Below are 15,059 nucleotides of genomic sequence, written 5' to 3'. Positions count from 1 at the left end.
CATGGAATTACAGTGCCTAGTGGAAGGAGACTGTCTCTTAGGGTTTGTCTGACATAAATTTATAACAAAATGTAAAAACAGTCAAGAAAATGTTTTGTTGAGCGGATCTTCATGATTAAAAATACTACCTTTCTCTCTTTCTACCCTCTATTTTATGTGTTTGTCCCTTGCCTGCCTTATGAATTTTGATATATACCTTTGATAAATAAATGTACTTTGATAAGGGTTATACCCCAGTTATACAGTGCTGTGGGGGAATTAATAGATTTGATTTGACACTATTGACATGAATATGTGCCAAATATTTACACCTCTATTCCCCTTACAATTTCTCTCTCTCTTGCTTCTCTCTCTCTCTCTCTTCCTTAGCTTCTCTCTCTCTCTCTCTCTCTCTCTCTCTCTCTCTCTCTCTCTCTCTCTCTCTTTTCTTCCACCAACAGTAAACACACCTCCATAGAGCTGAGAGGAGAATGATTCTGTGGAGAGAGGAGCCATCAGATTGATCCCCAGGCCTTTGAGTGTCAGGCAGCAGAATGATTCCAGTCCAGACCTGTATTTTAAACCATGGATACAAAAGCAGAACAGACTAAATACTGTGAGGAAACCCCCCTAGACGTCCCGTTATCATTGTGTTGATGATATGATCCATTCCTCTCCTTTCACCCCCACCTCAACCAAAAATGACCCTACCATAAGAAAAACAGGACCTCAAATGGCTAGGCTACGTCTAGCATGCCCCATGAGAACAGGGGCGTTGAGTCGTCTTTGTTACTCGCCACACATTCCCAACGGTTGATTAAGTCAAATGGTCACATGTATTGAATTGATATCATGTTAATTTATATTGTTTGCTTTTTCTTTGTTTTTTGTTTAGTTTCTTTATTTTCTGAACTTTTTTCACCATTTTTTAAAATGTCCATAAACAGAAAAATTATCGCTAGACTGTGTTTCACAAAACATGATTTTGTGCATTTTTATAAGCCTACTGTATTATTTTACAGGTTTCTTTTTTAGTTCTATCACAGTATTGCTACACTTCCCATACACTCCTGCTGAATGCACCTCTCATGAGTCTCCAAGCCTCAAAACCAGATCATTGCAACACTAACTAATATTGAGACATTGTCTATCATTTCAGAATCCTACATCATTACAATGTATTCCAGGACCACCCAGCTTTAGGATAAATGCAACAACAACAACAACAACAAAAAATCCACGCATAATGAGTTATTGAGTTCTCTAAATATGAAATGAAATGCCAACAGTTTAGCAATCAAACTTTGACTCTGAATTTTAGCTCTGCTGGACATAGGTATTAGCCAGACTAGTAGCCTAACTCAAAGTCCTCCTGACTTCAGAGTCTGGAAAAGGCTATTTTGGCGTCAGCACGATGCGGCGATAAGGAAGGGGATGTGCTTGTTTTACTGATTGGTTCTCTTCTGTGTTTTTCTCATTCCAACACCCACATGGACAGCCATTCACAGCTCTCCAATACAACTGTTGAATTTTCAAATCCAAACAACGTGAGGGCTCAACCTCCCCAGAAAAAAAAGAGAAGAAAAAGAAGTTTGAGAGAACCAATCAAAGCTCAGTACATTCAGGAGCACATTTCTGCACAAATACTGCATTTACAATGGCCTCCTTTCCAGACCAGTGTGTCACAGCTCTCCCTTGCTATGAGTCACTTGAGTCGGGTCAGCCAGGCTAGTGACCTTAGGCTAATGGATTGGATTACTTAGGACAAATAACAATATCATATCATAGCCAGAATTAATTCATACTTCTGTTATTTAGTAAGTGTTAATCAGAAAGGGAATTCAGGCTGCTTTGACAGCACTTTATGTATTAATCATCATTAGGTGTGAAAGTGACGTCTTTATCACAATCATCTGGCATAGGATTCATGTTTTTTTAGTCTTTGTGGATTACATGTTTTAAGATTTAAGTTAGATTTTAAACAGTTTTATTGCTCTTTTTCGGTTTCACACTTGGCTGTTTAAATTAGAGTTGGTGTGTTTGTATGTCTGTGTGTGAGGCAAGGTGTCAGAACTTGTAAAATACTTATGATGTGCAGTGGCCAGTTGTAATTAGTTGTTAATGTCATCAAGAGACCATAGCAGCAATATTTTCTACAGTGCAGTAGTTGTAAAGTTACTTTTAATTGCCTTATATAGAAATTAAAATATTGATTTGATTTTTCATTGTAGTGCTGTTGTATTTATTAATTTCAAGTCATTTGTTCAATACCGTGGTTGTGCTCCTGAGAATGTGTATATAGAATTATAAATACATATATAAAGATATAAATATATTTTCAATTTGAATTGGAGAATATTATTTTTATTTTATTTTATTTTTTGCTGCCGGCAAGAAAAGATTAAGAGCAACACATGAATTACTGTACCATATGTTTTAATGAGTTGACAAAATGCAGCTCTATTTATGGTGTATAAATCACTGCTGTCTCTGTATGATATCTGTAACTGAAGAGTTTTACTGTACATGCAAATCAGTAGGGGTTCTTCCAACAGTTTAGCTGTATTTGTGTATGTGTTTTCAAATCGCTGTGTGCCCTCACTTAGGGAGAGTCCTTTACAGAGACAGCATGATTTAAAAATGAATAAGCATATCAGAAATATGTATAGTGCATTGGGAAAGTATTCAGAACCCTTGACTTTTTCCACTTTTTGTTACGTTACATCAAAAATGTATCCCTCATTCTACAGACAATACCCCATAATGACAAAGAAAAAACAGTTTTTTAGACATTTTTGCAAATGTATAAAAAACAAAGAACTATCACATTTACATAATTATTCAGACCCTTTACTCAGTACTTTGTTGAAGCCCCTTTGGCAGTGATTACAGCGTTGAGTCTTCTTGGGTATGACGCTACAAGCTTGTGTAACCGATGTGAAATGGCTAGCTAGTTAGCGGTGGTGCGCGCTAATAGCGTTTCAATCGGTGATGTCACTCGCTCTGAGACCTTGAAGTAGTTGTTCCCCTTGCTCTGCAAGGGCTGCGGCTTTTGTGGCGCGATGGGTAACGATGCTTCGAGGGTGGCTGTTGTCGCCCCTACCTGGTTCGAGCCCAGGTAGGGGCAAGGAGAGGAACGGGAGCTATACTGTTACACTTGGCCCACCTGTATTTGGTGAGTTTCTCCCATTGTTCTCTGCAGATCCTCTCAAGCTCTGTCAGGTTGTATGGGGAGCGTCGCTGCACAGCTATTTTCAGGTCTCTCCARAGATGTTAAATCGGGTTCAAATCCGAGCTCTGGCTGGGCCACTCAAGGACATTCAGAGACTTGTCCCGAAGCCACTCCTGCATTGTCTTGGCTGTGTGCTTAGGGTTGTCCTGTTTGAAGGTGAACCTTCGCCCCAGTCTGAAGTCCTGAGCGCTCTGGAGCAGGTTTTCATCAAGGATCTCTCTATACTTTGCTCCGTTCATCTTTCCCTCGATCCTGACTAGTCTCCCAGTCCATGCCACTGAAAAACATCCCCACAGCATGATGCTGCCACCACCATGCTTCACCGTAGGGATGGTGCCGGTTTCCTCCAGATGTGATGCTTGGCATTCAGGCCAAAGAGTTCAATCTTGGATTCATCAGACCAGAGAATCTTGTTTCTCGTGGTCAGAGTTCTTTAGGTGCCTTTCGGCAAACTCCAAGCGGGCTGTCATGTGCCTTTTACTGAGGAATGACTTCTGTCTGGCCTGATTGGTGGAGTGCTGCAGAGATGGTTGTCCTTCTGGAAGGTTCTCCCATCTCCACAGAGGAACTCTGGAGCTCTGTCAAAGTGACCATTGGGTTCTTGGTCACCTCCTTGGTGGCCAGCTCTATGAAGAGTCTTGGTGGAACCAAACTTCCTCCATTTAAGATTTATTTTTGGTACCCTTCCCCAGATCTGTGCCTTGACACAATCCTGTCTCTGAGCTCTATTGACAATTCCTTCGACCTCATGGCTTGATTTTTGCTCTGACATGCACTGTCAACTGTGGGACCTTCTAAAGACAGGTGTGTGCCTTTCGAAATCATGTCCAATCAATTGAATTTACCATAGGTGGACTCCAATCAAGTTGTAGAAACATCTCAAGGATGATCAATGAAACAGGATGCACCTGAGCTCAATTTTGAACAAAGGGTCTGAATAAATAAGTAAATAAAGTAAATAAGTTATTTTTGTTTATTTTTAATATATTTGCTAAAATGTCGAAACCTGTTTCTGCTTTGTCATTATGGGGTATTGTGTGTAGATTGATGAGGAAAAACAATCCATTTTAGAATAAGGCTGTAACGTAACGTAACAAAATGTGGAAAAAGTTAAGGGGTCTGAATACTTTCCGAATGCACTGTATATCTGTGTATAATCATCTATTTATACATGAGGATAAATAGGTGTGTGTGTGTGTGTGTGGACTGTGTGTTTGGACTCAATAAAGCAGTTATATGTCTATGAAATAGAGTATTTGCCCATGTTTCCAAAGCTGTGTGTGTCTGTGTACTTCCATGTCTATATAGCTGATGTTGGCAAGCAGGGAATTCCCTCCATGTGTCTCTCGTGCTACTGTTCAGCGTATACTGTGAAAAACAATCTTCATTGTGATGTGCTTGATTTTTGTGTGGCCTTTTCCCCTTAGCTTACAATAAAGCACACAGAAGATACATTTTAAGAGAAGCATATTGACCTGCTTAGTAAAGAATTCAATATTTTCAACTGGTGAGAATAGCAACATGATGTTCAAGGCACAGTACTCAAGAATATATTCGATTTATGACATCTTATCTGAGCAATACTGGTGAATGAGGGAGGTGAAGAACATTTTTCATAACACTCAGGAAAATGTTACTGTAATTGGTCACTACAGAAAAGTTTCTGAGGTTACCAGTGAGTCACTTGTCAACTGAGCTGATTATTATGCTAAACCACAAATGAAGTTCATTACTAGACTGGTGTTTACACTTTTAAGTAGGAGGGCTACAGCTATAACAATACAATTGAATAGTAGGAAAGTGTTTAAATATGTTATGCAATCATGGTTTTATGTCAAAATTATGAGGTTCTTATGAAATATTTTGACATGTATTGATCCTTAATTTCTCTGWTCTCATGAAATGTAATACATGTTCTCAAAAGCTGTTTGCACCGTTAACTGCCCATATTGTGGCTATATAGTCTTTATTTTGATTGTCTTTTTAAATTGAATTTTCTCATTGGTATTTTGCTTGAATGTTTTACATAAGAGAAAATATGCCATGTGACAGTGCCATTTCATTAAAACATTGAGCTATGTATCTGAGACCAGTGACATTAAAATGTCTTGTCAAATGTCTGGTCCCGTGTGTCTCAGTTGGTAGAGCATGCCGCTTGCAACGCCAGGGTTTTGGGTTGATTCCCACCGGGGACCAGTAAGAAAATGTATGCATTCACTACTGTAAATCGCTCTGGATAAGAGCGTCTGATACATTTCTAAAATGTAACCAAAAGAAACTGTCAAAGCGCTGGGATGATTCAATTGTATGTCCTTCTCTTAATTTATATGTCAATAAAAAGGTGCGGGAAAACAAATAAAGTCAAACAAAATAATTTTAAAAACGAATACCAACACGTCTATGTATGTCAATGCATTCACTACTGTAAATCGCTCGGGATAAGAGCGTCTGATAAATTACTAAAATGTAACCAAAAGAAACTGTCAAAGCGCTGGGATGATTCAATTGTATGTCCTTCTCTTAATTTATATGTCAATAAAAAGGTGCGAGAAAACAAATAAAGTCAAACAAAATAATTTTAAAAACGAATACCAACACGTCTATGTATGTCAATGCATTCACTACTGTAAATCGCTCTGGATAAGAGCGTCTGATAAATTACTAAAATGTAACTAAAATAAACGGTCAAAGTGCTGGGATGATTCAATTGTATGTCCTTCTCTTAATTTACATGTCAATTAAAAAAACGAATACCAACGTGTCTATTTATGTCACAGACGTTCTCATGATCAAAGTGCCAGAGAGGGCGGGAATGAACGAATGGAACGCTCGAATCGTACGTCAGGTTTCCTTGGAGAACAACAGAGCTACGTTTCGAAAGGTTAGCTAGCTAATGATATTTTATGATTTATAGGACTAGCACATTTAATAATGAAATCTAGCACATCCATAATTTGTCTAAAAATTACGATTAGAAGTCTCATTTTTTAATCTATAGCTATAGTGAGGGTTTTTCACCCTCTTTTGACATGATGATGGACAACGGAGACTTAACTAAAACTCTCCCCACATGGGAGGACCTGTCTTGCAAGGTTTGTTGTCCTCCCATGTTCATTAGCAAATATTTGTATTTTATAATTCTTATTTAACTGTGTCTGGTTTGTTCCAGGGTCTTGGAGACAAAATGTCAAATGAAGGCAACAGTAGATGCTCAAGTCCAGCATCTGGAGTTGTTAGTGATGAGAGAAATCAACCCAGTGGTAAGACAAACACTGTCTTGATTTGGGCCTTTCTTTTGGAGACAGGTTCAACAAATTCCTATTTTTCTTTTTTATAAATTGTTAAAGGGTGTAATTCACTYTTTTATTTTCTAGAATGCTACAATGTTATAATAAGACAGCTTCATGATGAAATAGACAGATCCAAAATGTCATACAAAGAAGTTGAAGCCATGGTCCATGCCCACATGAAGGTGCAGTATGATAATGATTGATGATGCATAGTTGCAAATCACTGTTTAAATTGTTTTTATGGTTTTCTTTTTGTATCCAGTAGTTGGCCATGGCTCTGTGATCTGCTGTGGAAATCTGCCTGAAAAACAAAAGCGTGTTATGTTTTATGTTCTCGGCCTATTTTGGATCAAATTCGTTCAGATGCATGCAAATTTGTGACTAAGTCATCAGCATTGGAGGATAGCTGTCACAGGAAAGACCAGCAGGACAAACACATTATCTTACATACCCCCTCCCTCCAAGAGTTCCTTTTGAAATTAGCGTTTACCCAAAACTGGGTAGGTACTGAAGTGTTTCCCTTTTTGATTTAGGACTGTGGTTTTTGATGTTTTTTAAATTTATTTTATTGAACCTTTATTTAACTAGGCAAGTCAGTTAAGAACAAATTGTTATTTACAATGACGGCTTACCCTGGCCAAACCCTAACCCGGATGACGCTGGGCCAATTGTACGCCGCCCTATGATGTAAGGCTATAGGACAAGGTTCCCCAACTGGCAGCGTGGTTTTATTTGGCCAGCCAAGTTTTCTGAGCAAAATAATAAATAAAAAAGTTGGAGAAAAAAATGTGTGTGGAATTTTCATTGTTGGACATAATAGACTGTAAAAGAACACCAGGAAATCAGCTTTTAAAAAAAGAATTGTCCCGCAGCTGAATCTAGTTGATGATCCCTGCTATAGGATAATATTCATAGTCATGTGTGACCATCCTGTATTTATTCTCTGTGCTGTGTTTGACTGAAGGATGACGTGCAGAGCTACCTGATCTCATCCGACCGTACATTCCTACTCTCTGAGAACGATGCCATAAAATTGGAGCTCAGAGATACCAAGAGCCGACAAGAGACTGTGATCAAGAGCCTCCACCTGTCCCTCCATTCTGCTGAGCAGGAAAACAAGAGCTCCAAGCTCACATTCCAGCAGAACCTCAGGCTGTCTGAGGACAAGGTACACTCCATGGAGCAGAAACTCAAGGAGTTTGAGGGACAGGTCCTGTCTTTGCAGCACAATCTCATGGGCTCCAATGAGAGGACTCAGAGTGTGCAGAAAATCCTCTGGGTCTCTGACAAGAGGCTCCAGTCCCTTCAGCAAGACCTGGAGGAGTCTGAGAAGAGAGGCCAAAGTCTGCAGAAAATCCTTGGGGACTCCCAAGAGAGGACGCAGTCTCTGCAACAGAACCTGGCTTCCTTTGAGAAGAACATCCAGACCCTCAGCCAGAACCTTAGCGCTTCAGAAAAGAAAGTTGAGTTCCTTCAGCACAACTGGAAGTCTGAGGAAAAGGTCTCTCTCCTGCAGCAGAGCCTGAAGTTTTCAGAGGAGAAGGTCTTATCCCTCCAACACAACCAGGGGGCCTCAGAGGAGAGAGCCCAGTCCCTACAGCAGAGCTTCAACTCCTCAGAGGAAAATCTCCAGTCAACGAAACATTGGCTCAAGGCTACAGATGAGAAGGCTAAAGTCCTGAAGGAGGCTCTCAGATCTTTAGAGGAGAAGACCCAGTCCTTACAGGAGGCCCTGGGGGTCAGCGAGAGGCGGATCAGGGCAGCCAAGGCCCAGCAGCAGTCTCTGGAGAAATGCAAAGAGGAGAAGGAGGAGAGGATCAAGGGTTTGATGCAGATTCTCAGGGTTTCTGAGGATAAGCACCACAGCACAGTGCAGGACCTGCAGATGGGTCTTCAGAGTGCCAGGGAGAAAGTGGAGATTCTGCAGGATGCAATGGACAAGACTGAGTCTGGGCATGTGAAGGAGGTGGGGAAGCTTCAACAGAAACTGAACAGAGCTACAAAGAAATTGTCTTCAACAGAGCAGGAGCTGCACAGCCAGAGTGAGTGAATAATGTTGAAGATTATATCAGATGTTTCCCTTTCACTGTATAATCCTGATTTCATATTGGCTTTGTTAGTTGTTGCCTTGAACACTCAATTGCTRGAGGAGCAGTCAAAGGCAAACAAGGAGCTTGAGAGAGCTGTTAGATATGAGAAAGAGCTGCAAGACACTATCAAGGATCTCAGGTTTACATAAGCACACACACACTTTCCTTTATTGATACAAATAAAAACAGATAAAAACAATGAAGTGACCCTAGCCAATGATTTTTTTTTAAAGTACATTTATTTAACTAGGCAAGTCAGTTAACAGATTCTTATTTTCAATGACGGCTTAGGAACAGTGGGTTAACTGCATTGTTCAGGGGCAGAACGACAGGTATGTTTACCTTGTCAGCTCGGGGATTCAATCTCGCAACCTTTCGGTTACAAGTCCAACGCTCCAACGACTAGGCTACCTGCCGCCCCTGATTGTACATGATATAACTCCCTTATATCCCCTCTCTCTCGAATCTGACAGAAAGAAGCTGAGAACCCAAATTGGGGAGAGGGAGTTTGCCCTGAATAGCCTGAGCATGCGTCAGAAGGACCTGGCGGATGTACAGCACCACCTAAAGGCAGACCTTCTGAGGTGCAGACTGGTCTGTGGCCTGGAGAAGGGACCGCAGCACTTCACCGCCCACATGGGTGGCCTGAAGGAGGGGTTCTTCAACCTGAGAACCAACCTGCACTTCGTCCTGGAGAAGGAGGCTGGGAGAGATGACCAGAGGAGGCAAGACTGGATGCAGGTGTTAGACAAGAGCAAGGAATGGGAGAAAAAGGCAGAAAAACTGGTGAGACTCATCCTTTTGTTTTATTGTAAATCATGTACAATTGATGACCAGTACACATTGGTATATTTTGTTCACGGCACTTTTACTCAGACTAAAAATGATCAATGTTCAATGTATTGCTACTAGTCTTGTTACGCTCCCTTAGTTGCAGTAGACCGTTCTCGTAAAGAAGCAMAGCTGAGGTTTCACAAAACACAAGCAACAGAGCATTTATGCATCATTATTACAATATGACTGAGTTGTTGGCTTTATTTTATTTTCTGCAGGTGGACAGTTTAGATTCTCTGCAGAGTCACCAGCTGCTGGAAGAAGAAGGGGATGAGAGGGACCAATATAGATCAGTAGCATGGAGAAGTGGAGCATCACCCTACCCTCATTCCCCTTCTGCTGTGACGATACCTCAGAGGAACCTCTCTACGAGACCTGCTTCTCCATATCCCAATGGGTAATCTAATCAGCATCTTGGCATAGATTTCAAAATTTAGCCCAGATCTTTTATTTTCATGCTCCCCTAAGTCTCCTGGGATAGTGGATGGAAGGTTCTGGGGTTTTATGCTTTTACATTTTTGAGTGCCATTACAGTCCTGTATGTATTGTTTTGTGTTCTTTTATTCACAGGCAATATGTAGGCCGGGAGAAAAAGATTGGACCTAGCGCCCATTGTGGGTTGAAGGATTCTGAAGGCATGCAGCATTTACTAACAGTCCAAAAAAGACTGAAGAACCTCCAGTCAGGTAAAAAGCAATCATGTAAAGCTATCACAAAGAAAATAGTATGTAGATGTCCATTGACCATCTTTGTAGAAAGGCCCTGAAAAACAATGGAACTTTTTAATAGGACAACATTTCACCAAATTATAAAAGAGACCATTGAGTTAAAAATAGTAATATTTTACTAATTGTATGGCATCATATCCTGTTGTTGTTTTACTTTCTGCCTTTGACACAATCAAAGCTTAGAGCCTTCATTATGACAGAAGTAGGCCAATGTTTCCCCTTTCTTGTTCTGTTTTTTGTTCAACCAAATTATTTGATTAATAATGTTAGACTAGCTATGAACTGAACTCTTCACTAAATTGTAAGTTATGAATTTGTTTGTTTCTTTTAGTTGAATTCCAGAGGAATATCAAGGGTTTACTTCGGACGTCATAGCAACAGCAGCTAAAATATTTGGGACCACTGAATTACTGTACAACTGAGGGAAATCCCAGTACCTGACAATATGAGAATTGTTAAAATAATCAGAATGATTTCATGGCAAATAAATAATTGATTCTAGTCCATTTTTGTTAGTTTGTATTTTCAATAATAAGCTCTCCTTCATAAACCACCAAATGCATGTATGGACAGAAATACAAGGTGGAAAAGATTATTGCTCAATCCACATTTTTTAGAATGTAGACTTCATAAATACCTATGGTGGGAAGCTATCAGTTTTCCTCTGATCACGGCCCTACCTATGGCCATTGGTCAATATTAAATGGAGAAGGATATTACTTGTCAAAGTATCTATCAATTAACAGAGATACACCTCTAATTGGTCAAAGCAGTTGTCCCTCAGCTCATGTGCATATTCCCTTTGGAGGCTGTTTTACTGCCGGTCGGAGCAGTGGTTGAGACGGATTTAGGAGGCTCTCTTTTGTAGTAAAGTACTTTCATAAAGTGGGAAATCTTCAAAATGGGAACCCGAGACGACGAATACGACTATCTTTTCAAAGGTAAGACGCGCCCCACATGTGTTGTAGTAGTCAAAGTTTACATGTACGTGTTTTCGCAGTAACGTTAGTTGAAGTTGAAAGGAGAGGAAGTCTCCCCAGCTAGCTAACGTTCACGTTAGCCAAACTAGCTTGCTGATAGCCAACTAGGTAACCTGTTAGTTATCAAATAAGCGGTTATCTGCGGCCTAATAGGTAGCTTGCTAAACGTCTCATCACCCTTTAGTTTACTAGCTAGCTACACTCAGACAGTGTGAAGAAAAAGTCACTAAGCTAACTACTTTCAAACGTGTTGTAGATTGTTAGTTTTAATATCATGGAGTTGATAACAAATGGCTAACTAATTAACTAGCTAGCTAATGTAATGTCTGACAATCAGCTGGGATGGTGTTAGCACAGTGCCAGCAGTGGCTTTGGCTAACTAGGCTATCCATTACCACCAGCTAACCAAAGATTGCAGACAGTTTCTTGTGCAATGTTAGCTTGGTCACCACTTGTCTGACATGAATAACAATTATGACTGACTGACTTATCTCTGTCTTAGATATAAAATGTTTTGTCATACAAATAACTTTGCCTAAGTATCAGCACCAATCATCAGACAAGTTACCAGGAGAAACATGCTCAGTAGTTTTGGGCTTCATTTAGAAATTGTTGAATCTAAACAAATGTATCCTGTACTAGTCACTGCTGAACCCTCATCTTTTCCACTGTGAGACGGCAGTGCTTATGTTTTTTGTATTTTGTTGCCAGTGGTGCTGATCGGAGACTCTGGTGTGGGGAAGAGTAACCTGCTGTCCCGTTTCACACGGAATGAGTTCAACCTGGAGAGCAAAAGCACCATTGGTGTGGAGTTTGCCACCCGCAGCATTCAGGTGGATGGCAAGACGATAAAGGCCCAGATCTGGGATACAGCTGGACAGGAGCGTTACAGAGCCATCACTTCAGCGTGAGTGGAGGAGGGTGCTCGTCTTCCTGTAACCTGCCCTTTACGGAACCAACGTATTTGGATAGTGTTGAAACCATCCTGAAAATATGCTTCTGTCTGAATCACACAACCGTTGACCTGCTTGCTCTGTCCCAATCAGGTACTACCGGGGGGCAGTGGGGGCTCTCCTAGTGTATGACATCGCCAAGCATCTCACCTATGAAAATGTGGAGCGCTGGCTGAAGGAGCTCCGGGATCATGCTGATAACAACATCGTTATCATGCTGGTGGGCAACAAGAGTGACCTGCGCCACCTCAGGGCAGTGCCCACAGACGAGGCTTGTGCTTTTGCAGGTAAACAACAACCACTGCAACAATACCACTGGAGGAGACGGCTCACTCTGGGGATAGAGATGGTTAAAAAGCCACCCATGTTTGTCTCAACTCAATATTTTTATTTTTATCCCTCAGAGAAGAATACCCTATCATTTATTGAAACATCAGCTTTGGATTCCACTAATGTGGAAGAGGCATTCAAGAACATCCTCACAGGTAAGCGACAGGAGCCACTATACAAGACTATTTACATTAGTTTGTTTTAAGTGAAATTGTGTGATTTCTAACGCATGAATGCAGTGGGTGCTGTATTAGGTAAATATTTAATGAGTAACGTAAACTTCCTTCTTTTTTTTGAACAGAAATCCACCGAATCGTATCACAAAAGCAGATAGCTGACAGATCAGCACATCACGAGTCTCCAGGCAACAATGTTGTGGACATCAGTGTCCCCCCCACCACCGATGGGCAGAAAAACAAATTACCGTGCTGTCAAAGCCTGTGACCCTCAATACCACCGTCCCACCTCCACTCCTCACTCTTCATCTCTGCTTTTCTCCTGGGTGTTGTGATGTTGCTGTCTCTTCCTCCATGTGTTTTAGCAGTCTCCTAGAAACTCTGACTTTCTAGATAACATTCCTTTTTTACTTTTCTCATGTTTGTTGTTTGTCTGTATGCTATCCTCTAACCTCGACTTGTCTTTTACCAAGTGATAGGATTTTTTTGGGGGGGCTATTTTGTATTCAGGCTCTGATCATGTGACCCAATCCTGTCGACGGAATGGTGAGGGATCAGATTGTCCTGAGCTTCTGGGTCATATCTAGATAAGCTACAGCTTGTGTCAATTGACATAAAATGCTAAATATTTCAACCTTTGATCTAAACCTTTTCTTAAAACCTTAACCCAATTTTCCTAACCTGCTATGTTAATTCTCCTAACCTCTTATGAAAAGTACATTTTGACAAGCTGTATCCCTTTTAGATAAAACAAGCTTTTGGTTGTTGTCCTCACAGTCTTGAGTGTGGCATGAAAGGAGCAAGAACAGGGATGTAGGTAGTGACAAAGTATGGCTGATCTGATGCATTTCAGAAAATGTTGCATTTTTATTTTTTGTTAAGCCTGTGGTTCACAGATACACCAAAGTGTGGCTGAAATCAATTTCAATCTGAAATAGTCTAAACTTGCAGAGAGGCACATTGGTCAAGATTGGTTTTACCAATTGTTTCATGTGCGCTGTTTCACTGTTAGCTGCAGCCACTGTGTTCTTTCTGTCATTAGATTATACTATGACCTGATCCAGTAGTAGGACTACAATTGAAAGCAAAAGTGAATATGAAGGTTGTCCTGCCGATCACTTCAATGGAACTCGCCATGTAAACTAATTCTGAATGACTCTAACATTTTTAAATCCCAACAYTTAGCTTGGTTTGTTTGGGCGGGGGGTTCTAATAAAACACTGCAATATCTAGGGTGGAGGATGCTCTCATTGCTTCTCTCTAGTCAAACCATGAAGGTGTCAAATTGAGTTGACAGTGGAATTTATGAAAAGGTTGCCTGTGTATGGTTGGCTATAAWGCCTTATCTCCCCTTTCTAGTAGAATTGCCTTTTTGGAGTGTGGTTACATATGTAATTTTATGTCACATCCAACTTTTAAATCAAACAAATCGGTTCATCTGCCTTTTCATCAAGGAACACTGAAATGGAAATAAACCAAATTCATGTCGGCAGACATTTTCTTTGAACAAAAATAACTCAAGTCTTGTAATTAAGTGCTGAAAATGTCCTGCATAATTTCTAGTGGTGTATGTATAGCATACCATTGAATGCTTGATACAGAAATACATGTTTACATATCTCCTACCAGTAGGAGGACCAATATAATCTCAAATCCAACTTTATAGAGCAATTTGAGATTTATTTACAGATTTTGGAGAATTGAATGCACGGATGCCAAAAAAAATAATGCACTGAAATGTAATGGTAGCCTTATGCAACATAGACTTGGTTGAATACTTTGAAGACTTTACTTATACTGTATATGCTCACCAGAAAAGTGTTCATTAGATATTGTGCAACTTTGATAAATGTCAATGTGAAATTTTATTTTTGTACGATATGCCTGATTAGCTTTATAGTAAATAATTTCAGTTAATCATTCCAAATAGTTTTTTATTAGTTTTTTCCATGATTTATGCACGTGAATGATACCACACATTCAACTACTCTAATACAAGCAAGACATACTGAATTCCAGCAGGTCTTTTAAAGGTGTTAGTTTTATTAAATCCACTATGTAAATATAGATACGTCGCTTTTTGTTCGTGGTGAGTTCAACGTGGGTTGGCCTACATTGTCATACAAAATATGTGCTTGCTTCTGGTGTTAATGTATATTTGACAAAATAAAGGTCCCTTCCATATGGAACAAAAAAAAACTGTACATCAATCTGTTTTATTTCACATACAAATGGGTGAGATATTTTTCTGTATTTTACATTTTGTAGCCTATCAATCCGGAGCAGAAAACAAGCCAAATTGGCGAGCAAGGTAACTAAGGGTGCGTTCGTAAATTCGCTGAATAACTGATGAATTTACGAACGCTCAACACCAGTTTAATTTTTATTTTATTTTTTACCTTTAACTAGGCAGAATATGGCCGGTGTCAATAAACGTAGGCAAAAAAAGCGTAATTAAATGGTTGCC

The 15,059-nt window shown here is 40.0% G+C and overlaps 3 protein-coding genes and 1 long non-coding RNA gene across 4 annotated transcripts in view; 3 read left to right on the top strand and 1 right to left on the bottom strand.

Moving 5' to 3' along the window:
- LOC111952550 (phosphatidylinositol 4-phosphate 5-kinase type-1 gamma-like) overlaps nucleotides 1–2,202 on the top strand; it is a 78,780-nt gene extending 76,578 nt beyond the window's left edge. Inside the window, exon 18 of the mRNA XM_023971357.2 lies at nucleotides 441–2,202. Within this exon, the coding sequence (XP_023827125.1) occupies nucleotides 441–443 (3 nt within the window). The 3' untranslated portion in view covers nucleotides 444–2,202. The remainder of the gene's footprint in view (nucleotides 1–440) is intronic.
- A 3,230-nt stretch (nucleotides 2,203–5,432) lies between these two features.
- LOC139023090 (golgin subfamily A member 6-like protein 25) lies at nucleotides 5,433–8,551 on the top strand. The gene is made up of 4 exons (XM_070435386.1): nucleotides 5,433–6,092; nucleotides 6,381–6,471; nucleotides 6,586–6,683; nucleotides 7,466–8,551. Exons 1-4 carry the CDS (start codon nucleotides 5,910–5,912, stop codon nucleotides 8,549–8,551), a joined length of 1,458 nt encoding a protein of 485 aa, XP_070291487.1. The 5' UTR covers nucleotides 5,433–5,909.
- A 2,404-nt stretch (nucleotides 8,552–10,955) lies between these two features.
- LOC111952521 (ras-related protein Rab-11B) lies at nucleotides 10,956–13,829 on the top strand. The gene is made up of 5 exons (XM_023971290.2): nucleotides 10,956–11,094; nucleotides 11,845–12,040; nucleotides 12,180–12,373; nucleotides 12,491–12,571; nucleotides 12,718–13,829. The coding sequence occupies exons 1-5, from the start codon at nucleotides 11,055–11,057 to the stop codon at nucleotides 12,858–12,860; spliced, it is 654 nt and encodes a 217-aa protein (XP_023827058.1). The 5' UTR covers nucleotides 10,956–11,054; the 3' UTR covers nucleotides 12,861–13,829.
- Nucleotides 13,457–14,788, bottom strand: LOC139023048 (uncharacterized). Its single transcript, XR_011474130.1, has 2 exons — nucleotides 14,553–14,788; nucleotides 13,457–14,476 (listed from the first exon to the last, which is right to left on the bottom strand). It is a non-coding gene; the product is annotated as an uncharacterized lncRNA (long non-coding RNA).
- Between the last annotated feature and the right edge of the window lie 271 nt (nucleotides 14,789–15,059).

This window comes from Salvelinus sp. IW2-2015, linkage group LG26 (genome assembly GCF_002910315.2).
Source record: "Salvelinus sp. IW2-2015 linkage group LG26, ASM291031v2, whole genome shotgun sequence".
NCBI lineage: Eukaryota > Metazoa > Chordata > Actinopteri > Salmoniformes > Salmonidae > Salvelinus > Salvelinus sp. IW2-2015.
This window is presented reverse-complemented; position numbering and strand designations above follow the sequence as displayed.